This window comes from Penicillium paradoxum (assembly GCF_028828445.1).
Source record: "Penicillium paradoxum strain IBT 22861 chromosome Unknown utg000003l_segment0_segment0, whole genome shotgun sequence".
Lineage (NCBI taxonomy): Eukaryota > Fungi > Ascomycota > Eurotiomycetes > Eurotiales > Aspergillaceae > Penicillium > Penicillium paradoxum.
The window spans coordinates 1,225,690-1,253,320 of NW_026643181.1; the positions used below are offsets into that span (position 1 = coordinate 1,225,690).

At 50.6% G+C, this 27,631-nt stretch overlaps 12 protein-coding genes across 12 annotated transcripts; 6 read left to right on the top strand and 6 right to left on the bottom strand.

Moving 5' to 3' along the window:
• Positions 1-16: 16 nt before the first annotated feature.
• N7457_002360 (uncharacterized protein) lies at positions 17-1,800 on the bottom strand (the record flags this gene model as incomplete). The annotated part of the gene is made up of 2 exons (XM_057173406.1): positions 17-1,670; positions 1,724-1,800. 2 exons carry the CDS (start codon positions 1,798-1,800, stop codon positions 17-19), a joined length of 1,731 nt encoding a protein of 576 aa, XP_057033557.1.
• Positions 1,801-2,574: 774 nt separating this feature from the next.
• Positions 2,575-3,555, bottom strand: N7457_002361 (DNA repair protein RAD10; the record flags this gene model as incomplete). The annotated part of the gene is made up of 1 exon (XM_057173407.1): positions 2,575-3,555. The coding sequence occupies one exon, from the start codon at positions 3,553-3,555 to the stop codon at positions 2,575-2,577; it is 981 nt and encodes a 326-aa protein (XP_057033558.1).
• Positions 3,556-3,740: 185 nt separating this feature from the next.
• On the top strand, positions 3,741-5,929 carry N7457_002362 (mRNA-binding ribosome biosynthesis protein NOP4; the record flags this gene model as incomplete). The annotated part of the gene is made up of 2 exons (XM_057173408.1): positions 3,741-5,268; positions 5,319-5,929. The coding sequence occupies 2 exons, from the start codon at positions 3,741-3,743 to the stop codon at positions 5,927-5,929; spliced, it is 2,139 nt and encodes a 712-aa protein (XP_057033559.1).
• Positions 5,930-6,125: 196 nt separating this feature from the next.
• Positions 6,126-6,668, bottom strand: N7457_002363 (putative progesterone binding protein; the record flags this gene model as incomplete). The annotated part of the gene is made up of 3 exons (XM_057173409.1): positions 6,126-6,304; positions 6,372-6,467; positions 6,563-6,668. 3 exons carry the CDS (start codon positions 6,666-6,668, stop codon positions 6,126-6,128), a joined length of 381 nt encoding a protein of 126 aa, XP_057033560.1.
• A 608-nt stretch (positions 6,669-7,276) lies between these two features.
• N7457_002364 (uncharacterized protein) lies at positions 7,277-7,540 on the top strand (the record flags this gene model as incomplete). The annotated part of the gene is made up of 1 exon (XM_057173410.1): positions 7,277-7,540. The coding sequence occupies one exon, from the start codon at positions 7,277-7,279 to the stop codon at positions 7,538-7,540; it is 264 nt and encodes an 87-aa protein (XP_057033561.1).
• Positions 7,541-8,234: 694 nt separating this feature from the next.
• N7457_002365 (putative general amino acid permease (Agp2)) lies at positions 8,235-10,735 on the top strand (the record flags this gene model as incomplete). The annotated part of the gene is made up of 5 exons (XM_057173411.1): positions 8,235-8,575; positions 8,901-9,061; positions 9,272-9,494; positions 9,554-10,289; positions 10,355-10,735. The coding sequence occupies 5 exons, from the start codon at positions 8,235-8,237 to the stop codon at positions 10,733-10,735; spliced, it is 1,842 nt and encodes a 613-aa protein (XP_057033562.1).
• A 440-nt stretch (positions 10,736-11,175) lies between these two features.
• Positions 11,176-11,724, bottom strand: N7457_002366 (uncharacterized protein; the record flags this gene model as incomplete). Its single annotated transcript, XM_057173412.1, has 1 exon — positions 11,176-11,724. One exon carries the CDS (start codon positions 11,722-11,724, stop codon positions 11,176-11,178), a length of 549 nt encoding a protein of 182 aa, XP_057033563.1.
• Positions 11,725-12,067: 343 nt separating this feature from the next.
• Positions 12,068-13,085, bottom strand: N7457_002367 (putative JmjC domain protein; the record flags this gene model as incomplete). Its single annotated transcript, XM_057173413.1, has 2 exons — positions 12,068-12,088; positions 12,141-13,085. The coding sequence occupies 2 exons, from the start codon at positions 13,083-13,085 to the stop codon at positions 12,068-12,070; spliced, it is 966 nt and encodes a 321-aa protein (XP_057033564.1).
• A 581-nt stretch (positions 13,086-13,666) lies between these two features.
• Positions 13,667-15,481, top strand: N7457_002368 (flavin-containing monooxygenase; the record flags this gene model as incomplete). The annotated part of the gene is made up of 4 exons (XM_057173414.1): positions 13,667-13,887; positions 13,947-14,454; positions 14,523-15,340; positions 15,403-15,481. 4 exons carry the CDS (start codon positions 13,667-13,669, stop codon positions 15,479-15,481), a joined length of 1,626 nt encoding a protein of 541 aa, XP_057033565.1.
• Positions 15,482-15,953: 472 nt separating this feature from the next.
• Positions 15,954-18,616, top strand: N7457_002369 (transcription factor domain-containing protein; the record flags this gene model as incomplete). Its single annotated transcript, XM_057173415.1, has 4 exons — positions 15,954-16,108; positions 16,538-17,279; positions 17,338-17,589; positions 17,651-18,616. The coding sequence occupies 4 exons, from the start codon at positions 15,954-15,956 to the stop codon at positions 18,614-18,616; spliced, it is 2,115 nt and encodes a 704-aa protein (XP_057033566.1).
• A 772-nt stretch (positions 18,617-19,388) lies between these two features.
• On the top strand, positions 19,389-20,504 carry N7457_002370 (casein kinase II subunit beta; the record flags this gene model as incomplete). The annotated part of the gene is made up of 1 exon (XM_057173416.1): positions 19,389-20,504. The coding sequence occupies one exon, from the start codon at positions 19,389-19,391 to the stop codon at positions 20,502-20,504; it is 1,116 nt and encodes a 371-aa protein (XP_057033567.1).
• Positions 20,505-26,223: 5,719 nt separating this feature from the next.
• N7457_002371 (bZIP transcription factor) lies at positions 26,224-27,192 on the bottom strand (the record flags this gene model as incomplete). The annotated part of the gene is made up of 3 exons (XM_057173417.1): positions 26,224-26,370; positions 26,438-26,982; positions 27,033-27,192. The coding sequence occupies 3 exons, from the start codon at positions 27,190-27,192 to the stop codon at positions 26,224-26,226; spliced, it is 852 nt and encodes a 283-aa protein (XP_057033568.1).
• Positions 27,193-27,631: the final 439 nt, after the last annotated feature.

The following is a 27,631-nucleotide window of genomic DNA, read 5'->3' on the forward strand; positions in this document are numbered from 1 at the left end:
TCTATTTGTATTATGATCAGATATCAAGAGGAACACATTCGTAAACCAGCCGCGGGGAACTATCGCTCAGGTTACGCTCGTGCCGGGAAAATTGTAAAAAGGGGTTATCAGAGCGTCGGTTCCACTTTGCAATATCTTTCTGCGTGGTTCCTGGAAGAAGTCCATCCATTGGCCGGAAGATTTGAATAGGTCCAATTCGTACCTCTCCTGGAATGAGCATTGCTGTTGACATACTGGAATCCATGTCTTTCTGAACAAGCTGTGAGTTTGGGGGAACGTCAGAGCCAAGATGGGCCTGTTCCGTCGATTCCGATGCACCAATACCGTGTTTGTGATGGGCTGTAGCCATTGAAATCGCTTGTAACTCTTCAAGCTCTATGACTTTCTGACTTATCGATGCCCCAAAAGAGGACCGGTAGAAGCCTTGCACTATGGGTGCTCGATGCAGCAAGGCTAGTGCCGCGCGTCGGGTGCGTGGTTCACGGCATCTGAGACTGGTGAACCAAATCGGAAGACCGATGCTGATTTCGAAGGTGAATGGTGGCTGCGTACCATCCGATCGTACAGAAGCTTCAAGTGCAATTGTGGAATTTTCCACAATGCTCTGGAAATTCGGTAGATATGCATCGAATTGCGTCAGTGACAATGACGTGCAGGTTTCCAGCATCACATAAAGCATGTCGTGATAACTTAGGAGAAGAGCACTTGAGCCGATCTGTTGCCTTGATAAGACGTCCTTCGCCCGTAGGATGTTCATCAAGTCCTCGAACGCAATATACCAGTTTTTCAATCGGGTAGATAGCCCGAATGCTCGATCCATAGATTCCTGTGATACATGGGAAGAAGAAGTCTGCTGTAGATGCTTCATGCAGGTACTTTCAAAGAGCGGGATCTCTACAGCTAGGACAACGATCGCCTCCCGGGCAGACCTGAGCGAGTCGAACTTCTGCGCCGATAGACTTTGAGTGTCTCGTAGTAGAGCCCCAATTGGGGCCCCAGAAATGGCAAGAGCAATGGCTCCCAGGCGGAGAAATATTGGGACAATTGTGTCCTCCAGCAAGGAAGCTTTATCTGCGGGGATAGCCCCGGATGCTATTTGTGGCCGCAAAGCGAGAATGAGCTGCACGCCTTGACTATAGAGCTGCAGGGCCCCATCTGCATTTCCCTGGATAGCTTCAATGCAAATGAAAAGGACACAACTGATCAATCCCACAAATATGTCTACACTACCACGCTCAATACGCTGCCGAACGGCAGATACCGAGCGTGAATACCAGCCCAAGGCGTCTTCGTAATTTTGATCAAGAGAACTGCAGTTCTCTTGATATCGAGAAAAGGGAACCGGAGATTGTTGAGGGGACTCAAACAGTGCACTTATGGCAATGATGGCATCCCACACTGCGGGTTCATGGCGGCAAACCTGTGGCACAACAGTGCGCCAGAAATCGACATCCAATCCACCACCGATAGAGGTGGCAGCAACTTCAAAATAATAGGCAAATGCTCGACGCTCTCGCCATGCTATATTGGTGCTCGGTGATAATGACAGAGGGTTCACGATGGTCGAGGTTGTGGAGGAAGGCAACACACCATCAAAGTCACACTTGCGACCTGTGCTGGTGCATCTCACACAGCTTGGCTTTTCTTCTCCACACTTGACTCGTCGGATTCTACGAAACGCTCAATATGAAACGCCCGTATAGAGAAGGAGACAAGCACCTACTTGCACGTTTTGCATCCTAGCCTTGACCTTGGGAGCACTCTTGGGCGACTCGTTGCTCGGTTCAAATGAGCAGACATGCTGGGAGCATATTAAATTCGCTTTGCGCCAGAATGTCTTGGGCTTATGGCATAGAGAGCACGATGGAAAAGGCATGATTATCCTTCCCCTGGACCTCAGGATTGGAAAACGAGTCCTGACTAAGCACGGACGTTCACCCGCTTCGGGGGCCGAGATCGTGCCCCGTCTACATAAATGAATGGATATACGTCAATATATGGCTATTATCAGCGGGAGTAGTGCGTCAATTCTTATAGTTGGTAAAGAAGCCAATGAGTGACGGGGAGCTAGATAAAACTGGCCATACTGACCTGAAGCATCTAGTTAATATGGCAAGGAGCATAGAGAAAGCTTTGTAACAACCACGTCTAATCGAGTCAATCAGGATTCACGCTGTGTATTTGCTATCGAAGATCGAGATGCTGTATGCCAAGCCTGCTTCAAATGCTGAGACCCATCACCATACAAATCCCGGGACTTGCAAAAGATGAGCTTGCGTGATTAACCCCCAGAAAGCGGTTGCGCATGTTTACTCGAGTGTTTTGGTGTACATAGCACCTATAGGCTTCGTTGAATGGCCGACACAAGCACCCTGTGGCAATCGTGATGCCCAAATCACGAAGGCTGAAAAGCCCAGGGGTCCATCTGGTACTGCTTCCTTGCGGGCTGAGAAGATAGTGTCAACCCAGCAGGCGCCGTGGTCAGTACGCAAGTATATGACCATGAACCCCAAGAACTAGGGACTGGAAAGTCTTGGCATTGCATTTTTAGATAAGACGAAGAAACCTTAGCCCTCAACTACCATTGTCCCTGAGCCTCGCAAGGGCCGCAGCGATGCCTTCACTCATCTCTTCGGGTGGTTGCCCTTGAGCCGGAGGCTCAATAGGCCGCGCAGCTTCAGCAGCGGCTGTCTTTCGGCTTTCCTCCAACACTGCACGAAGGATTGCCTCTTCTTCATCTTCTTCGTCCATATTTCGATCACGTCTGTCATCCGTATTCATGAGTGGCAATTGAGCCCGACGTTGTGTAGCAGATGTAGAGGACTTCTTCGTACTCTCATTTCTGAAATCTTCCCGGACTGCGTTACACCATTGCTGAACCTTTTTCTCCCCCCAGCCCGGCACGGCACTGATCTGCTCTGGCTGGGCATTGATGGCATTTTGCAAGCTGCCGAAGGTGGAAATCAAACTCGCTGCGTCGGACTTGTTGATGCTTCTGGGGACCGTGACAAACTCTACCAACGACTCTTTATATGATTGAGCCTGTTGAGTTCGAATGGCAGTGGGCTGTGCATTCTCCGAGGATTTAAAAAGCTCCAAATAATGCGCAGCTTCTGGGGCAGACCAGCATAGGATCAAGGTGAGGTTATTGATGATTGATGTTTTGGATAGCTCTCGGAGACTGTCTTCGTGATTTTCGATATCAACCATTACTAGGACAAGGCGGAGGTTGTATTTGCCTGCCAGTTGTTTAACTCGGGAGTAGATGTATTCTGGATGTAGGCGATGGTATTTCAAGGACAGGAACATTGCGCACGTGGTGGTACCGATGACATAGTCCGCGGGGATATCAGCATACTCCCATGGCAAGAGCTTAATGTGGGTCAAGATCGGGTTGCCCTTTTGTCGCGTGGATACAAGAATCGCGGAAGTTCCAGGACGGTTAGCGAGGGCTTGGGGTTTGGGCTGTTGGACTTTGGGTCTTGCAGAAGAACCCGGGGCTGGAGAGTCTGAAGGGCGCGAGGGTAAACTGGTGCCTGGGCGTGGAGAATCCATCTTTGCCCCAATGTGTCGTTGTCAATCACAATGCGATCGACGGAGAGTCGATAGAATCGATAAAGCTATTGCTTATCTGGATGGGACCCACACCGCCCAAGCCAATCTGCCCCAATTTTCTGCCGCCAATTTTTTTGCTCTTTCTCGACCGCAGAAAAAAAAACTTGAATCGCAACATAGCCATTATGGTTGAATCACACAAGAAGCGGCGTCTTTCAGACGCTGAGACACCTGAAATTAAAGTCGAAGCCACTACACCTGCCACCGAGGCCTCAGCAGCGCCTCAGAACAACAGAACCCTTTTCGTCCGTTCACTACCCACCTCGGCCACAACAGAGAGCCTAGCAGAATATTTCTCGCAGTCCTACATTATCAAGCATGCTGTTGTTGTCTGTGATAAGGTGACCAAGGCATCCAAGGGATTCGGTTTCGTTACATTCGCCGATGTCGAGGATGCGGAGAGCGCTTTGAAGGAACTCAATGGATCTAAATTTGACGGAAAAATCATTCGCGTTGACTATGCCGAGTCTCGTAAGCGTGAGATTGATGAGAAGATTGGACGCAGTGTCCCCACCGCTGCTTCTCTGGAGTCAAAGAAAAAGAAGGAAGAGGAGAGAGGACAAGGCCTTCCCCCCAAGCTGATTGTTCGCAATCTTCCTTGGAGTATCAAGGAGCCCGAGGATCTGTCTGTTCTGTTCCGCAGTTTTGGAAAGGTCAAGTTCGTTACTCTTCCCAAGAAGAACGGCAAACTTTCCGGCTTTGGTTTCGTTACCCTACGAGGCAGAAAGAATGCCGAGAAGGCTCTCCAGATGGTCAACGGAAAAGAGATCGATGGACGTCAATTGGCTGTCGATTGGGCTGTCGAAAAGGATGTTTGGGAGACCACTAAGAAGGAGGACGAGGATGAGGAGGAGGAAGTAAAGGAGGAAGAGAAGGAGACTGGTGACGTCGAGATGGAGGACGCCGAGGGTGTTTTGGAAGAGCCCTCGGATGACGAGACCTCCTCCGACGAAGACGAAGACGAAGATGATGATTTGGACGAGCTGGACGAGCTGGACGACGATGAGGAAGATAAGGAGGATGACCGCAACGCCACTACAATCTTCCTTCGCAATCTCCCCTTCACTGCCACAGACGAGACCCTATACGACCACTTCAAAACCAACTTCGGACCCCTACGATACGCACGTGTCGTTCTGGACTACGAGACCGAGCGCCCCCGAGGCACTGGATTCGTATGCTTCTGGAAGCCTGAAGACGCCAACACATGCGTTCGCGAAGCCCCCAAAGGAGCCGATGTCATGGCCCCGAATAAGGACAAGCCCAAGTCCAACACCGCCATGAAGCACTCTGTTCTCCAAGACGAGAACACCGATCCCACCGGCCGCTACACTCTCGAAGGCCGAGTCCTACAAGTCGCCCGTGCTGTGAGCAAGGGTCAAGCCGCGAAGCTGGAAGAGGAGGGAGTGTCACGCCGTATGGTCCGCGACACTGATAAGCGCCGCCTGTACCTCCTCAACGAGGGTACGATCCCCTCCAACTCCCCGCTGTACAAGAAGCTCTCTCCCTCCGAAGTCAAGATGCGCGAGGACAGCTACAAGCAGCGTGAAACCTTCATCAAGAAGAACCCCGCTCTCCACGTCAGTCTCACCCGTCTCGCCATCCGTAACCTCCCCCGTCACATCAGCTCCAAGGACTTGAAGCAACTTGCCCGTGAGTCCGTCGTCAACTTCGCCAAGGATGTCAAGAAGGGCGTGCGCCAGCCCTCTCAAAAGAGGAGCAGCAGCGCTCCCGCGATACAATGAAGGAGCTTGAGCAGCTGCGCAAGCAGAAGAAGATGGGTATCGTCCGCCAGGCGAAGGTCGTCTTCGAGACTCGCGAAGGTACCAAGGTCTCCGAGAAGACTGGTGGTGGTCGCAGTCGTGGATATGGATTCATCGAGTTTTTCACTCACCGTCACGCTCTCATGAGTTTGCGCTGGCTCAATTGCCATTCCATGCCGGTTCCTCCTTCTGTTCAAAGTCCAGAGGATAAGGACAAGAAGAAGAGTCTGGTTGTTGAGTTTGCCATTGAGAACGCTCAGGTCGTCAAGCGCCGTAATGAGCTGCAGGCCAAATCCCGCGAGCCCCGGCCTAAGCGTTCAGACGACGCAGAGGACGGAGACAAGCACGGTCAGAAGAGAAAGCGCTCTGATGGCCGTGATGGCCGTGGTGGAAAAGGAAGAGATGACAGAGACGGAAAGGACGCGAAGCGTGGGAAGACCGGAAAGAGTCCCAAGGATGAGAAGGAGGATCAAGAAGAGGACAAGGCCGCGAAGCGCAACCGCATCATCGGCCAGAAGCGCATGAAGCGCAAAGCCCGCAAGGGAAATTAAAGGCGTCAATGTTATTTTTAATGTATAGGCATTATGTATCTCAGCAGTCAGAGGGGACTGTTCTTTGTACCTACGCGATACCACCAATCCAAAAATGAAAAAGCACCGTGGATTTGATATTTCATACTGGATTGTTCCATTTCTAAACTGGGTATAATATCGCATGAGCGCGACTCCTGCATTGTAACACATCCTCTTAAAAGTTGGTGGCGCCTTCAACCTTGCCGACAATGTTATACCGCTTGCTGAAGAAGGTGAACCATTCATCCAGCGTGGTCTTTTCCTTGTCGCCCAAGTCATACCACTCAGGAACACAGTTTTCGGGCTTGAGCGAAGAACAAGCAAGGGCGCGGGAGGAGTCCTTTCCGACGAACACTAATAACAAGGAGTAAATCAGCGCGACTGTCCAATATAATCCAATTGAGAGACCTGCTGTACTTACCGCGATATTGGCCAGTGGCGCTGTAAGCCGCATTGCGAGTCACATCGAAGACAATGCCCTTGATAGCGACCAAAGTTGGACGGCTGGGATCGCTACCTACAGCACAACATTCATTAGCATCGAGATTTCGACAATCTGAATTGAAAATAGAGAACGAGGGGAAGATCCGGTGAGGGGTAACACTTCCATACCGTCGCATTTGGCCAATTCTTCTTTGGAGATGAGGTCATCCTTAGGAGGGTCGAGCTCGACTGCGACCTTGGGAGCAAAGCGCTTAGACTCCTGTTGTTCAGTCATTTTGTGGTGAATTGAGATGCGTCGAGGGCAAAACCTCGGATGGGGGGTTTGGCGGGGTTTTCGGCAGCCGCTGCTTACCGTCTTGGAGTTGATTGGCTTGGGCTCGGATTTACCTATAGCTCTTGTTCTACTTCTACTCCGTACTGAAAGGTTTCTTCTCTCAAAGGCTTGGATCCAATTAATCCGAATGAGGCGTTCTGTCTATCTGGGTTCATCCTATAGCATATATCCAGTCCGCTTCTATGTGATCATGTGCCTCGGCTCCCGGATGCGGAAATCATGTTTGTAAATGCAGAGTCTCCCACATGACATTGCCCAGTGACTTTCGTGCACACTACATACTGAATTGGGTATGTCGATACTGACTCCGTACATGCTTCTCTTCTTTTTCTCCAATATGACTAGCGAATCAACGTAAATAGAGTGCTGATGTGGGAATAAGCAGATGACGTCAATCTATCAGATGACCCTGGAGCCGTGATGACGATGAGTCTTTCTCCAAGGCGTCTTACTTGAACGTCAAGGCAGCACCTATCCTGTCTGGCTGCAACACTACAACACTACAACACGATACGGTACTATAGGGCCAAACGCACCATACTCTCGGCATGTCATATTCCAACACACATCCATCCCTTGCTGCTGGCTCTGTCACCGGCTCTGCTACCGAGACAATGGTGCATAACGTTGACTCGGATCAACGCCGAGACTCCACAGACTCTATGACCCACCATCTCTATTTCGAAGACGATGGTTTCTTTCCTCCCAGTTGGATTGGAAAAGACATACAACAAATGCTGCCAGAAGGCTCAGGCAGCCATGAATCCAAACACACTAGCAACACTAGTGCCCATGAATACGAGAAGACATAGGGATGCGGCTGGTTGTGATTGCAGGGGCTCAGGGGTTGTGTTTAGTGATTCTTTAATTTTTACCCGGACCATCTCTGATTCCCACAATGTTATTCTTGAATGTGAATTCGCGGAGAATTGCATTGGACCTCGGCAACCTTCTCCACAGCGGGCTGTTCGCGGGGACTTCCAAGGTCGGTCAGAATAACTTCCAACTTCCTGACCCGGATATAAGACAGGGTTCCATTTTGCCCACGTTGTCCGAGTAAGTTATACAACATAATCCTTGCAAATGGTACCTCTCGATCCGGACTTTGCCTTGTCGATCAAAGGCTTGACCCAATGCATTTGGAGGGGTATCATCCCCAAGTGTCGCCCCTCCAGAAGAATGGGGCCATGTGGGGATCCAATAGACGATTAACAGCGGGCAACGAGGATATCCTCCTCTGTGATTTGTCCTTCGTGTCTGCTATGTTAGTTCAAAAGATGCGAATTACAAGATTCGACAAATTCCACTGAAAAACACTGCCCAGCTAACTAGGCAAAAAAAAAAAAATCGCTCATCCCTGTCGGCTTTTTTTTCTTCGCTATCGCTAGTTTTTTTTTTTTTTTTTTTTTTTTTTTTTTTCCCCTTCTATATACTGCGATTCAGATCCTTTGCGCACCTGTTTATGCTCTTCTTGCTTCGCTCTTGCCTGGGGTTACAACCTTCGACATGTCGCATTCTCCTAACTCGGAGTATATCTCCCATACTCCAATGACTACCGCTCTACAGAGCGCAGAGTCCATTCGTCAATCCGATCCCGAATCAAAATCCCTCAAATTGAACAAAGAGATGGAAGTCACCGGGAAAGACTCGTCCAGTGCGCGACGCACACCCTCGGTCGATAGCGGGTCAATGGAATCCACATACGATCATACCCATCGCAAGCTCAAACCCCGCCATGTCCAGTTGATCGGAATTGGCGGCACAATCGGCACAGCTCTTTATGTTCAGATCGGATCTGGTCTGCGCACCAGTGGCCCCGGTAGTTTGTTTATTGGATTTAGTCTTTGGTTAGTGTCGCCCCTGTTAAATTGCTTGTTGACTCTTTTGGGTTCTGGAACTGGGTTGTCTCGACTCTGCCACTTTCGACAGCATCAATACCGTATGGTGAGTGTGAATTCCGAAAAACAACGTCAATGGATTTCGAAAAAAAAGAAGAGAAAACCAAAGGGCAAAAAAAGAAGAAGAAAACAGACGAAGCTATATCAAGGAAAGCATCACACCGGATTTGGACTCAAGACTTCGCAACTTCAAATCCCCTCAGCATGTAGCACTCTGTTAGCCCAAGGCATCTATGCCACACAGATGTATCAATGTCGACCAATTCGCCATTAGCCCTACGACTGCCCATGCATCTGCCAAAGCCAACCAGTCGGACACCCAGGAACCCAACCCAGTCCATCATGCCCCTGCCTGCCCTCCTGCGTATATCTCATTGAAGGTTCGCAATCTCATACTGTTTTCTAGGAGTTGTGTGATTTTGATCATTACCGTTTGTACGAATGCCCCATTCATCCCAAAGCCCTTTGAACTTGTCCCAGCGTTCGTCCAACACACCCAAAAACCGTGTCCCAAACAATCCCAAACGCGCCAACGGTCCGGTCCCTTGCCCTATGCTTGATCGCCTAATTGCTGCAACCTTCGCATCTTTTCCCTTCTGGGTGTGTACACGTAGTATGATTTGCAAACTCACATTTTTCTTATAGGTTTGGCGGAAATGGTCACATACCTGCCTATCTCTTCCCCGTTCATTCGATTCGCTGGCCGCTATGTCGATGAGGCTCTAGGTGTTGCCGCCGGATACAACTTCTTCATCTTCGAGGCCGCGCTGGTACCGTTCGAAATCGTCGCCGTTAGCTTAATTATTCGATACTGGACCGATGTGATCCCAGTCGCAGCCATGAACGTGATTGTTCTGGTGCTCTATGCGTTCGTTCTGCCTTTATCGATTCAAGCATGGCATACACCAGCTAACAACTTGAAAACAGAGTCCTCAATCTCTTTGCTGTGAAATGGTACGGTGAAGCAGAGTTCTGGCTCTCGCTGGGCAAGGTCTTCCTCAGCATAGGCCTGATCATATACACTTTCGTCGTCATGCTGGGCGGTAACCCGCTCGGCGACAGATTCGGCTTCCGGTACTGGAATAACCCAGGTTCCTTCAATGAGTTCTACCTGGAAGGCGATACAGGAAAATTCCTTGGTGTCCTTGCAGCCGTTATCACCGCCAGTTTCACCATCGCTGGTCCAGACTATGTCTCCATGGCCGCCGGTGAGACCATGAACCCGCGCAAGGTGCTCCCCAAGGCCTTCAACGGCGTCTTCTACCGTCTCACGGCATTCTTCGTCCTGGGCGTTCTCTGCGTCGGCATTTTGGTTCCATACAATGACGAGACTATGGGCGCTGCTTTTGATAATGGTGCACCCGGTGCTGCTGCTTCACCCTACGTTATCTCCATGGACCGTTTGAAGATCCCCGTCCTGCCAGACATCGTCAATGCTGTCGTTCTCACTGCTTCCTTCAGTGCTGGTAACAGTTACATGTACTGTGCTAGCCGCAGTCTCTACGGTCTCGCCCTCGAGGGCAAAGCCCCGAAATTCTTCACCAAGTGCACCAAGAACGGAGTCCCCGTTTATTGTGTCATCTTGGTTCTCGTTTTTGCTCTGCTGAGCTTCCTCCAAGTTTCTAACAGCGCAGCTGTTGTTTTGAACTGGTTTGTCAATCTGGTATGGGATACCTCATCATCATCAAAATAGTAATTATCCGTGCATCCAACTAATTCAAAATCCAGGTCACCGCCTCGCAATTGATCAATTTCTCCGTCGTTACTTTCACCTTCATTCGGTTCAAGAAAGCAGTGGAGGCTCAGGGCATTGATAGGAGAACCTTGCCCTACCGCAGTTGGTTCCAGCCGTACATCGCCTATTTCGCATGCGCTTGTACCACAGTCATGGCTTTTGTCGGTGGCTACACCGTCTTCCTCCCCGGCCGCTGGTCCGTCCCGACATTCCTCTTCTCGTACACCATGATCGGCGTATTCCCTGTTCTTTACTTTGGATGGAAATTCATCCACAAGACCAAATTCCTCAAACCTGAAGAGGTCGATTTGACCACCGGTGTTCCTGAGATTGAAGAATATACTAGAGACTTTATAGAGATTCCCCCCAAGTGAATATTCCCCCATCCACTCTGGTTGTGATTTGGTGCTAACAAATGTCACAGAAATGCCTTCCACAAATGGTTCCGAATCATCTTCGAATGAGATCATGGTCAATCGTTGCTTTGGACAGTTTGAAGGTGCTCCGCTGGCCATTTATGGTGATCTCAGATCGTATGCCTTGTTGGGTGGTAGTTTGTCTTTATACTGTACAGTGGTGTTCGCATAAATATGATACCCAATATAGCTATTGGAAAATACTTCTGAAAATAGTCGCAATCAGTAGATGTATCCCTCACACACCAGCAAGGTTCGATAAGAGTATCTATTTCGATCGCTGTTGCTGTTGCTCCACGCTGCCCTTTATAATACATATGCAATATCGTCATACACCGAATAGCAAAGCCCGACACCTTCCAATAATATCCGTGGATATTTCTCCATCGTGGATATAATCAAGCCGCACCTGATTCTTCCTCCGCCTTCGCCTTCGCCTTCAAAGCCTCCAGTCTCTTCTGATTCCTCTTCCCAAGAACCCGCATCGTATTCTGCTTCTCGATATCCGTCATCTGCTGCCAGTTCCCAATCTGCGACAGCGTCCCGTCCACATTGACAACCATCGGACCCAAATGATCCAATTTGACTTCTGTCCCGCCCCCGCTCATATCCAATTTAATGCCTCCCTCGCTCTGGTTCGGGATCGGATTTGAGGGGTCGCTGGGTGGGAGGTAGAGGGGCTTCTTTTCTTGTGTCTCGTTCTGCGTGTCTGGATTTTGAGCATCGGAGGCTGCGGAGTTCGAGGTTGAGTCGCACATTGTGCGGGTTTGGTATTTGCAGTCGGGTGTCTTGAGGGATGTGCACTGTGGGAAGAGGATGCTGTAGAGTCGGGTGGGTTGAGGTGCGGTGAGAGATTGGGTGATGGAGCCTGGGATTGAGGCGCGGACGAGAGGATTGACGGATAGATGGAGGAGGGCTGCGCGGTAGATGGTGCGCGACACTTGCATGGTTGGGTTCTGGGGAGTTGTGGGAGGAAAATAAGGATTGCGGAGTTCCGAGGGTTGGATCCCGTTCTAGATTCGATGCTAGTGGTTAAGCCACAAAGATCAGATCTAGGTGCTTTGCTTATTTTATACTTCTCCTGCTGTCAAAAATTTGAAACAGTCTTAGATTACATATTGCTGTGCCAAGTGTAAGCTAAAGTATGGAATGTTATTGCGGTGTTGGGCGATCAATAATAAGATCAGATCAACATTGGAGACGTGTGTTCCGTAGACATGGCACATGTTAGATGTAGAAGGTAGCCTATATGTACAATCAAAGGAGTTTCGAGATTCTCAATATCATACACTATCGGAACCACCAATTGACCTATAATCATGTCAGCAACGCATATCAAGGCCCCCCATCCAAGGACACTCACCGAGCCCGTAACGCCCTCGCCGACACCCTTGATACTATGCCACCACCCCTTAGGAATGAACAAGCCATCACCGGCTCCAAGACGCGCTTCGAAGCCAACCCCAGAATCCGAACCAGCAGACACCGGGGCTCCCCAAACCATTTCATCTAACAACGCCCTCTCCCTGCCCTGCATCATCTCCTCGCCCCGGAAAGCCGCTGCCTCCCGACTCCCACTCTTCCCCAGCTGCCGCCTCACAGCCCCAAACACAGCCTGCCCATCTGCCGGCGCGAGCAGGCGCACAACCTTCTCTCCAGCCAGCTGTACAAACAAATTCGGGTTCGGGTCCCGGTGGAGCGGCGTATATGTGGGCGGGTGTCCGATCCATACATTGGTATCGTACACATCGCCCTTGCCTGCGTGCGCTACTAATTCCGGTGTTGGGAAGTCTTCGCACAGCACCGGCGGCAGATCTAGGAGCTGGCATTGCGCGAGGTAGAGCCGTGTGGACTGTGGGTTGGTTTCGGCCGTGCGCATCCAGTCTAGAAATAGCGACAGCGGAGCGTGGAATTGTCGGAAGCTTTGAACCTCTTCTGTGTCGCTATGTGTCTGGGAAATCGAGGGAGATGGGGTTTCGGTGAGTTCGAGTGGGACGAAGGCATCGGCGCCGTGTTCGCGGAGATATTCCACATTCAAGTTTTTGACGGGGAGCGTAGTGCCCGGTATTGAGGGGTTGAACCATTTTTTCAAGGCCGGGAATGTTTGGAAGCTACCTCGGGGCAGAATCGCTGGTTGTTCGGGGAAGAAGCATCGCTGTTGGAAGGTGTCCAGGTCGTCATTTTCGAGGAAGTCGAGGGTTCTATATTGAGGACATGCGGAAGCTGTGTAAGTGCGACTATTGGTATGGCTTTTACAGAGCCTAGGACGCGAGAGTCGCGCCCGGACTCGTAATGACCAGATCGACATGGGAGAGGTTCACAACAAATCCCGGACTGCAGGCGACTGGAGATCGCAGAAAGTGGATCCCCCCGAGGTCCCCGTTAAGCTTGGACTCGCATGTTTTCCCCAATTGGACATCGCCCTGCGCTAACACCGTACCACCGTGCCCAGGAACACGTTCTTCAAGGTAAAGGAAATTAATGCCGAGGTTGATCATGCATTCCCCCTCACTTGTGCAGCATCTCTTATACCGAGTGGCCCATCGCTGTGAATGGGAAACCTTGGAAGTAACAAAAGGCTGCTCTTGTGACTCGACTTCTCGGTCCCCTTACGACTTTGTGTCGCCAATCCGGCGATCTGTTGACAGAGCCTGTTTTGCAGCGTACAAACTGGCTTCTTGGTTTCACATCTCGGGCTGTATGTGACCTCTCATTGCTAGGCACTTCATGTACGAAGCACGGAGTACTGCGTGCATGAACGTATGAGAGCAGCCTACCCTTGGGCACACCGAAACCTAAATACTTCGTACTACTTATTACTATATTGGCATTCAACTGCCATCTAAGGTTGTGCTGTTGTTTTTGTCTGTGGGGAATTCTGTGAGCAACATGTCTTCGTCAATCGCCAGAATCCACAAGCGCCATGCATACAGCAAAGATGCCCAGACCTATTATCCGGTGCTGATAGTAGGCGCGGGAGAGTCTGGAGTGGCTATGGGCTGTCGTCTCAAAGAAGTCTTGGGAACAGATCAGTTCCGGATCTTTGATCGTCAGTCTGGTATCGGAGGGACCTGGTGGATCAACCGGTATCCAGGAGTTGCGTGCGATATGTAAGTGATCCCATTGTGATTCGGCTCATGGGTATATTTATTTAACAAGAACCTTTCAGACCAGTTATGTTGTACTCGTTCTCTTTCGCCCAGAAGAAAACCTGGACCACATTGCATCCTTCCGGCCAAGAGCTGGCACAGTACATCGCAGATGTCTGCGAAAAGTACGAAATAGTGGACAAGGTCCAGCTCAATACCGATGTCAAGGAGCTTCGATGGATTGCAGAGGACGAGGAATGGGAGGTTACACTCTCACATCTTGTCCCTGGAACCGGTGATTGGGCCCAGCATGAACGAGACCGAGTTGCAGCCCGCGATGGTCAGAACAGCGTCTACGTCAAAACAGAAGTTGTTCGGGCGAAGGTTGTCGTCAGTGGTGTTGGTGGACTGGTAGAACCGAAGCCATGGCCCAAGGACATCCCGGGTATCGAGGAATTCGAAGGCGCGATCATGCATACGGCTCGGTGGGATGACCAGATTAACCTACAGGACAAGAATGTTATCATTATTGGTTCTGGTTGCAGCGCTGCACAGGTCGTGCCCGAGCTAGCGAAGCCGGTAGCCAATGTTCGATCCATAACTCAACTCATGAGGACTCCTCCATGGGTCCGACCTGATGTTCTCCCCCTAAACAGCTTGCTGTATACGAGAAATTGGCACCTACCATTATGAGCCATGTACCTGGACTGTTGACATTTGCACGGAGCACCCTGTTCCTGGCGTTGGAGAAGGACTTCTTTGATGTATTCGTCGACTCTCCGCGGGCCCGCCGGGTGCGATCCGGGATAGAGGAGCGAGTTTTGGACAACATGCGCAGGTTCGCACCGAAGGAGTATCACGAGATCTTGACGCCCAACTACCCCTTTGGATGTAAGAGACGGGTCGCCGACAGCACTTGGTATCGCAGTCTCAATGCCCCGCACGTGGAGTTGACCACCCAGCCTCTGACTCGGGTTCACGCGAAGAGCGTAACAATTGGTCCAGGCTCTCACTACCCACCCAACAAATCCGAAGGTGCAGACAAGGTTAGGGAAATCCCCGCTGATGTGATCATCATGGCCAACGGATTTGAAACCAACCAGTGGCTGCACCCAATGAAGGTAATCGGCAGACAGGGCAAAGATTTAGAACAGGTCTGGGCGGAGCGCGGAGGTGCCCAGGCATACCAGGGAATTGCTATGGACTCTTTCCCGAACTTCTTCATGCTTTTTGGCCCGAACACGACCACTGGGCATACTAGTGTCATTTTCGCAACAGAGAATGCTGTCAACTACTCGCTGAAGTTCATCAAGCCGATTTTGGAGGGTGAAGTTAGCTCCTATGAGGTGAAGGAAGATGCTGAGCGAGAATGGACCCGCTGGGTGCAGGATGAGCTTCAGAAGTCTGTATTCCGTCGTGGGGTTTGCTCTAGTTGGTATAGCACAGCTGATGGTTGGAACTCGAGCACATATCCGTGAGTTCTGGTTTGGTGCCTACTCTCTAGTATCTACTAACATAGCATTTAGAACCACTCAGATTCACTATTGGTACCGTTGCACGTTCCCCGTGTGGCAGCATTGGAGTGCTAAGCTCACGCGAAAGGGACGGGTTCTGAGAGGCATCCGGAGGACCTTACAGGCTTCTGTCATCCTCAGTTTCTTTGCAGCCTTGCTTTGGCTACGCAAAAACCCCCAACAGAAGACTCAACTGCTGCAATTGTTGTGGACTGGAAAAGAGTTACTAGTCTCATTGATACGGCAACTGGGGTATTGACATCTTTCATGTACATACATTATAGTTTGAGCTCTGTATACCTAGTCTAGACCTGGACCATTGTGTCTAGGTCAATTCCGCGCGAGCAACTTGATACTGCTCGCAATCAAATGATTATCTCCATAAGATGCGATCTGTCTCCCACCAAACATCTAAAGAACAGAGTGTCTACCAATGGCCGGCCGAGCAATCCGATGAGTAAGCCGAATCTGGGGAAAACGGGAAACCCCGCGACAGAGGAATTTCTCCGCACTTCGATGCCGGTGCTTCTCCCCGGCTAACTCACCGGAGTCGCTGAAGGAATTTTTGAGACCATGGCTTCAGAGTCACCCCAGCTGCAAATGTCACCGCCGCAGACAGAACCGCGGGATCAATCCAATGAGGCATCTGATTCCAACAAGAGGAAGGCGGAACAAGGCAACGGAACGCAGGCGCGCACAAAGCGGAATCGCTACATCTCTATCGCATGGTATGATATCGTCTGATCTACCCTTCTTTTTCTTTCCGCGCTCTTGGTCATTTCCTATTTCAGCCCTACGGTTGGTTTGATACGCTGCTTTGCATGCCGAGCCATACGACCCTGTTCTGTCACTCGGGCGGTTGTCGGCACAGTTGAGCTAACCACGAGCTCGGCAGTAACGAATGCAAACGGCGCAAAATTAAATGCAACGGCCAAATTCCTTGTCAGCGATGTGGCCATCTGAATCTAGAATGTATGTCGCCCTACCGCTGTGGCTTACTCACGGCACTTGCATCCGACCTATCTAGCCCTTGGTTCAGACGCTGATCCACCTACTAGGTCGTTATGCACCTAACTGTTGTAATAACAGCTTTAAAGACTCGGAGTAAGTGACGGAATAATGTCCCGTGCAATACTTCATGCTAACTGCCGAGCCAGTGAGTTCCGGTCAATGACAGATCAAATCACCACTTTGCAAGATCAAGTCAATAGCCTATTTAGCAATATTAGTGAGCTTCGTACCCAGAGACCGGTATTTGAGTCACCGCCGTTTGATCATCTTTCGCGCGATGGGTCTCAATCGGTCTTCACCCCCGTGCCGGGGAGCCTCACAAAACCCCGGGCCCGTCACCCACGCTTCCATGGTCCAACAAGCTCGGCCTTCAACTTCGATGTGGCAAAGTCCAGCTTGCAGAATATGGGTATCACCCCGGCTGAAGATGGAATTCCAGATGACTTGACCACCGCACATGTTACTCCAACAGGCTCACCACCTCCCCATATTGGACAGCTACTTCCAACAGTACACCCTACCAAAGATCCGATATGGTCAATCCGACGTGAGGAGGCGATGCGTCTTTGTAAAGTTTATGAAGATGAGATCGGGATCATGTATCCTGTGGTGGATATCGCCAAAGTTACCAGCCAGGCTAATCTACTCTACACATTCATAGAAGCTGCTACTAGAACAGGCTTTGCACAACGAGGCTTTCCGGGATCTGATGGCCTTCATGACGAAAGCTCAATTATTCTGAAATTGATTTTAGCCACCACGCTGGTCGTGGAAGGCGGCGGCCAAAGCGAACTTGGGCAGCGACTCTACTTGAGTGCTAAGCCATTCATAGAATCGAAGTTGTGGGAGCCACACACGATCAAAACTATTCAGCTCTTTGCTATTGTGGTAAGTCGAATTTGCTTTATTCATAATATAATAGCGCTCACACTATCTCCCATCTTAGGCTACGTATCATTACCATACAGATGACGATGCCATGGCCTATCGAATTATTGGATTAGCAGCACGAATGTGCTTGGAGATGGGGTTACATCGTCGAGATGCTTTGGTGAAATCCTTCCCTAATGAAGAACAATGGGTCGAGATCACTCGGCTATTCTGGTCAGTGTACAGCTTGGACAGACGATGGAGCTTCGGCACGGGATTACCTTTTGTGATTCAGGATGAGGATATCGATCCTAACCTACCAGAACCTGTAAGGCCGCTTGGATATTCCAACAAATGACCGTCAATAACCCACTAATATGAACTAACAGGATGTATCATTGCCTTATTTGCGCTGCATGATCCTATACAACCGCATCAGTTCCAAGATCTGGTACTCTGGTCTACGCTCCGAAGGCACGACTGATATCCGGCGTGATGAAATTGGCTATCTAGATTACCAAATCTTGCAGTGGTACAAGCAAGTTCCAGAGGAGTTGAAGTTCTATCCCGTCGAGTCGCCCAAGAACGGTGAAACCGGGAACAGGGGGATGAGACGACTCAGGGTTCTCCTGTATCTGCGGATGAACCAGCACCGAATTTTGATCTACCGTCCCGTGCTTCATTCCTCTGCTAGCATTGTCGAGGATCGCGGTCATGCTCAAACAGTGGTGGACGTAGCGAAAGACACGGTTCGAGTTCTTACACGACTGAACCAGACGTCTGATATTTATCGGACACAGCAAATCACATTCAACTATTTCCTTGTTGCTGCATTGGCTGTGCTGTTCCTAGCAGTGTCCCATGCCCCTGCTGATTTCAATCGGCAGGTCCGCGATGAGTTCTACATGGCGCTCGACTTGATCAATGGGTTCAGTACCAAGTCCTACGTATCCAAGCGGCTATGGAAAACGATCAAGGGCTTGCGAAAGATTGGAGAGAAACTTGGAGTTCTCGCCCGACCTTTCGGGGCAGATTCCAGCGATCCCCATTCTAGCGCTGCTGTGGCCATGGCAGGGCTCGCGGGGCATCCAATCCAGGACCTGTCCATGTATGGGGCCATGAATCATGGACACGAATTAGGAAACAGTCCACTCAATGGAGTGCAAATGAGTCATGAGTTGACGCATTTGTTTGAAGCAGTTGGCGCGTTTGGTAGCTTCATGCCGAACGGTTCTGGTGATGGGATTAGTAGCTTCGTTGGGCCGGATGGGGAAATGCAGAACACTGGAGAAGGATTGTCGGGAGTTTTGGGTGACGATGGGGAGTTTGCTCGTATCTTCCGGGACTTGTTTTGATCTTGTAGTCAATACCCTTGGATGCATCTGTAGTTTCCAGTTTCCCCCAGTTTGCAGATCAAATCAATGTCCATGACTCTACGTATATCGATGTCCCGCATCCAGAATCCCCAGCACGTGACCCCTGCCACCCAGGCAAATTGAGCAGCCCGTGGGGATGACTTCACTTTCACCATCATCGTGAGAAACCGAGAGACGCTCAGCTGTGACCAAAGAACTAAACCGCCCTCTCCGACTGTCCACCGCCCCACGAACCGAGGGCACCTTACCCGATTCGACCGCCACACCCAACGTCCAGGCTCGAACCAGCAAGATTAATCAAGTCTCTGCCCGATCTCCAGGTAAGCGATTTACTACATCAATGCAACTTGAAGGTTATGGAAAACTGATAAGATTTTTGGTGGGGCTTTAGGTCCAACGCCGTCTGTTGATCGCACAATTTCACCCCCCCTCCTCCCGCACATTGCCATGAGCGTCTAGCTTTTCGGCCCACCTTTCCACTTCAACGAGATCTGAGATCTCTATCTACCAGTCTACCTGAATTCTTCCACATTCTTTCTCTTCACTACCATTCCCCGCAGTCGTACTACGAACCAGCCCTTCCGCGTGACGAAATCGCTTCGTCTGCGCCAACATCCTCGAAGCCCTCACCCCCCAGCTCGGCAACGTGTCGAGAGAGACAGGTTCGGCGTTGGCCGACGGCCTCGACAGGCTGGATTTGAGTCAACTGTCTGAATCGACCCTATCATCATCTGTGTCCGCCTCGTTCGACATGTCGTCCTCGGAAGGAGCACCGGAGTCCTGGATTTCCTCGTTTTGCTCGTTGATGGGCCATGAGTTCTTCGCAGAGGTATCGGAAGACTTCATCGAGGATGATTTCAACCTGACTGGTCTGCAGTCGCAGGTGCCCATGTACAAAGAGGCACTGGAGATGATTCTCGACGTGGAGCCGGAAGACGACGAGGAAGAGGAAGAAGAGGAGGAAGAAGAGGAGGAGGAAGATGATGCGCTCGGCGGCGATCAATCTGTATACAGAAGAGCGGGCGATCGGCGACACACCCGCGTCGCAAGCGATTTGAGCGTCATCGAAAGCTCCGCTGAGCTCCTGTACGGGCTAATTCACCAGCGGTACATCACCTCGCGGCCAGGCATCCAGCAAATGCTCGAAAAATATGAGATGCAGCATTTCGGCACCTGTCCGCGAGTCAATTGCCACGGATGCAAAGTCCTCCCCGTCGGTCGGTCCGACACTCCTGGCCAGGAAACCGTCAAGCTTTTCTGCCCTGGTTGCATGGATATTTATACACCCCCGAACAGCCGCTTCCACTCCGTCGACGGCGCATTCTTCGGCACAACCTTCGGATGTCTGTTCTTCATGACATTCCCAGATCTGGATATCGGGCCCCGTCTGGATGCCGCCTTGTCAGCGATGTCTCCCCGGGGCGCAGCAGGGCAGTCGCGGACCGGTTCGCTGTCTCGAAACCCTGCAGCTCAGCGGCAGGCGCTGCGGTCGCCTACACCTGAGAATCAGCCGCTGGAAATCAACGGCTTCCGGACATCCAACCTCTGCCCGGGTCTCGGCAAGGGCAGGATTTATGACCCCAGAATCTATGGCTTCAAGGTGTCGGAAGTCTCGCGCGTCGGTCCGCGCATGAAATGGTTGCGCATGAAGCCCAGAAACGTCATCGAGCTTGATGAGGCATGGAACCACGCGCAAGAGCAATCTCCGCAAAAAGGACGCGGCGATAAGGATGGCGATACCCAGATGAGCCCGGAACAATCGCGAGATGCTGCCATTGCGAACCGCAAGAAGGCTCCTATGCGACGTCGGCGGCCAAACCTCGGCGCGCTAGTCCCCACAGATCCAATGGACGTGCACGGCCGATGAAGTCTGAGATTTACACCTTAAAGCATTCGTGGTTTTTTCCGAGATTGAATCTACCAAGTCCAGGGAGCCTTGGAGGATCGGTGTCATGCCCTCGACCGTGGAGTGATTGGTTTAGTTGATGACGATGATGACAGATGTTGAGCTTCGTTTACTCGCTGTTTTGAATGGGACTCGTTTTTCTTCTAATCTATTGGGCTTTTATTCTGCGCGCATCTTCCCTGGCCTCTTTTCCATGATCCTCTTGTTCCGAATACCAGGATCGACTTGTACCCCGTTCACTGTTTTATTCTTTTTTTTTTTCCCTTTCCTGCCCGTAGACTCAGCATATTGCTTTTTTTTTTCTTTCTTGAATGAAACGTGATAGTAGTACACAGTTGTTCGCCCGATTCGCCATTCCGCGTCTAGTCATAGCATATCTCCAACGAGAGAATCAAGGTACTTCGTACTCCGTAGGCCCCCCATAGCCTACGGAGTACATCTCCATCCACAGCAGGCAGATCATTCCCCAAAGGAACAGAGCCTCAGGTACGCCATCACACGCAATATACGATTCTCGACCCGATCTCCACGCAGCTAAGCCTCCAACCGCTTTGAGGCTCCAATAAACCCGAGCCTGCATGTTAAACCTCAAACGACCTCGTATCGACCGGCATCCCCGATCGATACATTGTTTCAACGCCCCAAACCCAAACATTCCAAATCACAGGCAGCACTCCGGGTACAATCAATAACACGTCCTCCGTATCTCCGTATCTCCTGCTCCATCAGACCCATCGGCGACGCCGAGGTCAAGGATTAAAACGGTGCAACCTATGACAGCAGTCTCGTATCAGCCCCATGCCTTTGATTCTCTAATCTATGTAGACTACCAAGGTACCTCATCAGCTAGCACCAACTTACATTGCCAATCCCTGCCAACGCCGGCGTCAGAATAAAATACCACACACTAACCCCGTTTCTGCATCGGATGGGCGGGCAGGCGGAACGGCGGGTGTCCTTTCCACCATGGGGTCTAGTAGCGTATATACTCGCGTATATTAGGTATGGTGCATATGCATCTCGGTAGAGGGCTTTTATTGTTGGGCGCGTACCGAGTACGGAAGTACGGAGTAGATGCATCCCTGTCTGGTCTTTTATTGAGTAGATTACGGGGTGTAACATTGCGAATCATTCTGTCACATGGCCTTTACTCGCCATATCCTTGGTCAGAGGCTCTTTGTTCATTTGCAGGTTTGGGGGCTAGATGGTTCGGTTTCGAGGGCCTTTTGGCGAGGGGATTGGTGTTGGTGGGGTCTGTATTGCCACGCGCTTTATCTCTTTATCTCTTCCTTGCTGTCGAATGAGCAAGGGTTAAGGGGGATGGTTGGGTTAGTGGTTCTTGTTTGCTCCAGTCTGTATTCGGAGAATCCCGGTCGGCCATGAAGCCTGCACATGTGGTGGTCGAGGATCTTCCTAGCATCCTCAACACTGACGACGCTGTTCGTATCGTCGTCGGTGTTGTTTAGTCCCAAGCCCTCTATAGCCTCTCGAGGGATTTTTTATATAGTCCTTTACCACAGTCCGAGGCTCCGATTGCGGCTGTTTTCGTTATTGACATATTCTAGATTTCTATGAAGACATGAGATAGGTAGATCTCGCAAGACATAGGTGGTGAGATCTTTAACTTTAATATCCCTGCATAATCTTACCTCTTGGCACTTGTCGACCAGATCTCATTTTTGACGGTCTTCGGATCTCCTGAACATGGCGAGATATTGCCTCTGTGTGCTTCACAAGCAGCAAGAGGTAGATAGCTGTCTATCATCTCCGTATTTGGAGGTGGTAGTTGGGCCCTGGGGGTCCCTTCTCGTGTTTACCTACCACGGCAACCACACGCACACTTTGGTGGTGCCTCGCTTTACTACATTTTCCCGGATATCTCGTCTCTCTGGGCCTTGAACCTCACCAGCAAACAATGCCACAGCGCTGCACAGCATAAACGATTCGAAGAGACCAACCTCACCGTTGTGAGTCCCGACTGTATGGAACGCAACATCAGCGGTTTGGAAAGGGTTCTCCACGAAACAGCAAGTTTCAACTCAGTCTAACGTTTGACGATCAATGGACAGATACCCCCACTAGAATGGGGTATTGAAGGGCTAAAATTTAAGCATTCGACTTCTGCGCCGACTATCTGGACTGCAGGATCTTATTTGGGCCTGTTGGAATGACATTCTGGATGACATATTAACAGCTCTACATAAAGTGCTTGATTATTCTAGCAATGCTTATCCAGGAACAACATGGCTAGCATATTCTGTCACTGACGCATTCTCAAAACGACCGTTTTGTGGAATGCTTCGTCAAGTCTGGATACGATATCACTCTCCAAGGGAGACAATCAAGTCGAACAGACCAGCCTGGCACTTCCCAATCCGCGTACTTTCCACCTTTTTGATGCCGGCATCGACCCTAATAACCCTGTGCAGAGTTTGTGGAAGGTTTGGGATACGTTATTTGTACCGCTTCAATGTCTTACTGTTGATCTCCAAAGACGTCAGATAGATCCAGATCAGGCCCTGTGGAGCATGGAGTATTCTTCAACATGCGCTTGCTACATCAAAGCCCCTGCAATCTTTGGAAATCTACCGGATTCCGGGAAGAATTCTCAATGTAGCAGTTACTGCTGTATTGGGCGGGAATGAGAGATACTGGTAAGGGGCCACCTTCGGCTGCATTGCGGAGGATATGACCCGAGAGACGAGCTACAACGACCCGCGTGGGTTTTCTCAATCTAGCTACTTCAGACAGAACATGCCTTCTGTTTTTTTTTTTCCAAGCACACAACTCATACAAGAAAATAAAAACCACTTGATTCCTAGTGTATGAAAGGATACTTCGATGTAAGAAACGTCCGACAAAGACGAGACCAAAACAAGCCTCGTAAGAACTGTAAATAACATTGCCTTCTTGCATCCAGTACTATGTACTCCGTATCCTCCATACATATGTGCCTCAACGCACATCGACAAACAAAGCCACGTTTCTCCTCGGGGTCTCTATACCTCGCTCCGCGACCCTCGCAGATCCCGACGTCTTGGCCTCAGAAAGCATCCAATAACTACTCCGTATTTGCGTTCAAAAAGCATCCCCCAAGGGCCATCTAGTCGCCGCTCAGAAACCCCGAAAGAATCCCACATGTTACGCAACGCATACCTCGAGTGGAAATTACCACGATCTAGAACCCCAGCGCCTAAAAAAAGGGCCCAAGCCCAAGCCCCAGAAATCCTTTATTGCTTTAAGAGTCTGACCCCGGAATAGGCGCATCCAATGCCAAGGGCCTCGACGGGATACACGGAGTCAGGATGCGCACATCCCTACCGTTCCCACCACTGTGGTTTCCCGCTGATTGCGCCCTGCAGAATGTGGAGCTGGAACGGGTGTATCCTTCGCTTCAGGCGTCCTGGTATGGGGCCATAGGGAGATAGGGTGGGGATATATACGGAGCACGGAGTAAATGGAGTCGTTTCAATTCCCAGGCTATTTTTTGGGTTGTCTTCAGCTCGCCTCTTGAATCGCATTTCGATCGGAGCCGAATAAGCTCGAGAAGCCTCGCCCTGTTTTGAGGAGGCTTTTTCTTTCCGAGTTGACAGTGGTCTGAGGGGATTTCTCGGCCGTTGACAGTAGCGATTTTGAGTCCGTTTTTAACCATTGGATCTCGCGTTCCCATCTTATCTTGATGGAGTTATTGGGAGATCATGACTAGTGCACGTTACTATCCGCTTTTTTTTTGTGGCCCATCTCCTCGAACCCAGTGGGAGAAGCAAAAAAGGCCAAGAGTATGGCTGAGACCTTGTTCCTTTTCTTTAATTGTCACGCCAGACATCTCGGTAATATTGACCGACATCACATTTCTGGCCTTTCGGCTTTCGGCGCAGATAAGGTTGAGGACGAATGGTGAATCATTGCCCTGTATCCTGCAATATGCGAAAAGAGGGGAGCCGAGAATACACCCGTTTTTCTTTTTTCATCACCTTCCTTTTTAGCTCAAGCTAGAATCCTTCTACGGAGTATATCCACCCAGAGCCGCTATGATAAGGCCAAGCTAAACCTGGAGAGGGAAAAGAAGAATCAACAGTGCGTAACTACCCGGTTTTCGTGGCCCATTTAACCCTTTAACACTAGCGGATTGCTGTGTGGGTTTCGACCGATGGAGAGATGCTATGGAGTACGGAGTACAGTGTCAATATAGCTGCTTTGAATCTTCTTTTCTCAGCCCTTCAGCCGCAAATCCTCGCTTAACCATAACCTGAGAATGATACCCGAGAAAGGAGAGAAACAAAAACAAAGGACCGTGCAGGGGGGGGATTCCCTGAGGATCTCCTGGTTCTTTGTTATTGGTAAACTCCCCGTGTCACACACCAGCCTGGGGGCGATTCATTGGAGGAATGAATCCCCAATTCGCGGCTCTCCCTCCGAGTCCTTTCGGAGCGGGTGTACGGAGTAAAGCTGTCTCTGCGAGTCGGGAGCCAATCGAGTGTGCGTTTGAGTGTTGGAAAAGCCTAGACATTGGCATGAGGGGGTTATTTTCTTTTTTTTTTTTCATTTATGGCCTATGTTTCGGTTCCCCTCTTTTTTGGTTTTACCTCAGGTACCTGTATGGCGGGTTTCGCAATCCCCCTTTTAGGGTAACAGATGCTTAACGTGGACTTGGGGCGCAGCAGAGTCTCGGACCGCCTCCGTGTTGAGTGCATGCTACCCGGGACAGTGGATGAAATGGGGCGGAACAGGGGATATTGCAGCTTGCAGATTGCATCATTCCCGGTGAATATGGGATGTGCTAGTTCCTTGGGCCTTTTTACGGCGCTTCATTTGGAGGACCACGGAGGACAGGGGAAAGGACCGAGAATAATCCATAAGCCATCGAGCGAACAACTCACGTCGAATTTGGGACGAATAAGGACGGTTGCGGGATGTGGGTATTTCGTTCTGCAGGGATCGATTTTCTCTAGTGGACTGGATAGTCGGCAATAATTGGTTGTCTATTCGGCCGCATACGCTTCTTGAGTCATGAACGAACTCGTTCGGTGTAATTTGCTGTTTAGGAGCGGGTCCCTTAGGGCTATCAACCTGGGGAATGCGCTCTCCGTCAAGAACACCAAACTAGGTATAGATCACGATACGTTAATCAAACGTTGAAACCGTGGAAATAAGTGAAAACTGGCTTCTTGTGGGCTTGATGGGGGCCAGCTGAAATTGCTGGAATTGAAATTGAAATTGAAAATCCCGCACGGTGTTTGGGGGCCATGGAGCTATGCCGTTGGCGTTGGACCAATCGACGACTATCCCCAGCCGTTATAGAGGGTAACTTGGTAATTTTTTTTTTCTATTATCAACTTGACCATCTGTAGATCTGCAAAGTGGAACACAAAACCGAAAAACAAAAAAGAAATTACCATTCGACGTGGCTCCCTAGCTCATCCCTGCCTTTTAACACCACGCTACCAAAGAAAATCAACGCCAGTGACCATGCAGCTGTCTCGTCACACATATCCGTATTGGAGAAAAATCAAGGGCTAACGCAGATAGACACACAGCCAAAAAAAAAAACAATTAATAGAGAGTTCGAGTGGAGAAATCAGAAATAAAACGTGGAATCAAGGCCAGACAAGGGCCTAGACGAGGCGGAAATACCCGCGATTCGGCCGTTGCGTCCCCGATCGCCCCGATCCTGGTCGTTTCACGGCCGTAGATCGTACTCGTACAGACCATGCATCGAGCGAGGCGAGCAAGGCACTGATTCCGGCGTCAGCGGGAATGTGAAAATAGATGCCTCGGGGGATGTCGACGGGGCTCGCTGGTCGTAGCTGTATGCAAGTGCTGGCATCTGGAAAACGCAGACAGATTAGCTGACTGGTCGATGTTTTCAATTACATTCAGCGAGGATAATGTACCGGCAGGGTAGATGGCTGATGCGACTGCGTCTGCGCTTGTTGACACAGCTCGATCCCGGCCATGTTTGCATAGCTCATGCTGAAGGGACTGATCAGGTCTTCGTCGTAGGCCATTTTGCGCGGTTGCATCGATGGGAGGACGGGCACCAGGGACGGGACGGCCTCGCCGTATTCGGATTGATAGGCGATTTCGCTGTATGTGCTGGGTGCGGTGTGGTAGATGGGGGACTGAGCGTAGGCGGATTGCCGGTAGGTGTCATATGGGGACATAGATGGGTAGGAGAAGACGGGTGGGGGAGAGGCGGAGAGCTGGCGAGTACATTGCTGGGCGAACATAGTTTGGCGGTCCTCGGGGGAATAGTAGTCGTACGAAGCCGCTCGGTCTGATTGCGAGTGCGGCTTGACATCTGTAGCCTTGGTGCGCGGCTTGGTTCGAGTCTTGGGAGAGGCCTTGGGAGACACGGGCTCGGCGTGTGACTGTTCTGGGGAAGCGGATGTGGCAGCCCGTCTCTCGAGATCCTCCAAGCGGCGCTTTAGTTTCTTGCCTATGGAGCGAGTTAGAGGCGTCCAGCACACGGACTGTATCTTTACTTACGATAGTTGCGCTGGGCGATGCGGTTCTGAATGCGCCGGCGCTCCGCGAGGTCGGAGATCTTCGTCCAGTCTTCATTTGGGTTGGCGTTGGGACTGAATGCGCTGCTGTTGCTGTGACTGCCACGGGAGCCGGAACGGCCATCATATGGAGAGCGATGCATGATGAAAGCAGAGGAGAAGTGGAGAAGGAGATGGAATAACGTTATGAGGCTAAAAAGCGAGGTCAAGGCCCCATATATAGTCCTGATCAGCTGGAATTGGATTTTGGGGCCTGCAGCTAAGCCCCCGATACCCAGTCTGTGCTCGAATACATTAGACTCGACCTGCCATGTGCACAAAGTCCCGGATTGTTTTCATTTTAATTAATTTGTCTTGGACGCAGGGATCCACGTTCAGCCTCCGGTAATAATACTGCGTGATTGGGGGGTATACGATGATACGCCCCTCTTTATTGGAAAACCCTCCATTCTGAACTCCCAGATCGAGACCGGTACCCAAGTGGTACGGATCATGAATCATTGCAGTCCTAACCAGACGTTCGCCTGGAAGCGATCCTCATTCGACCTGACTGGCCCGAGACACGATATGCCCAGGGATGAA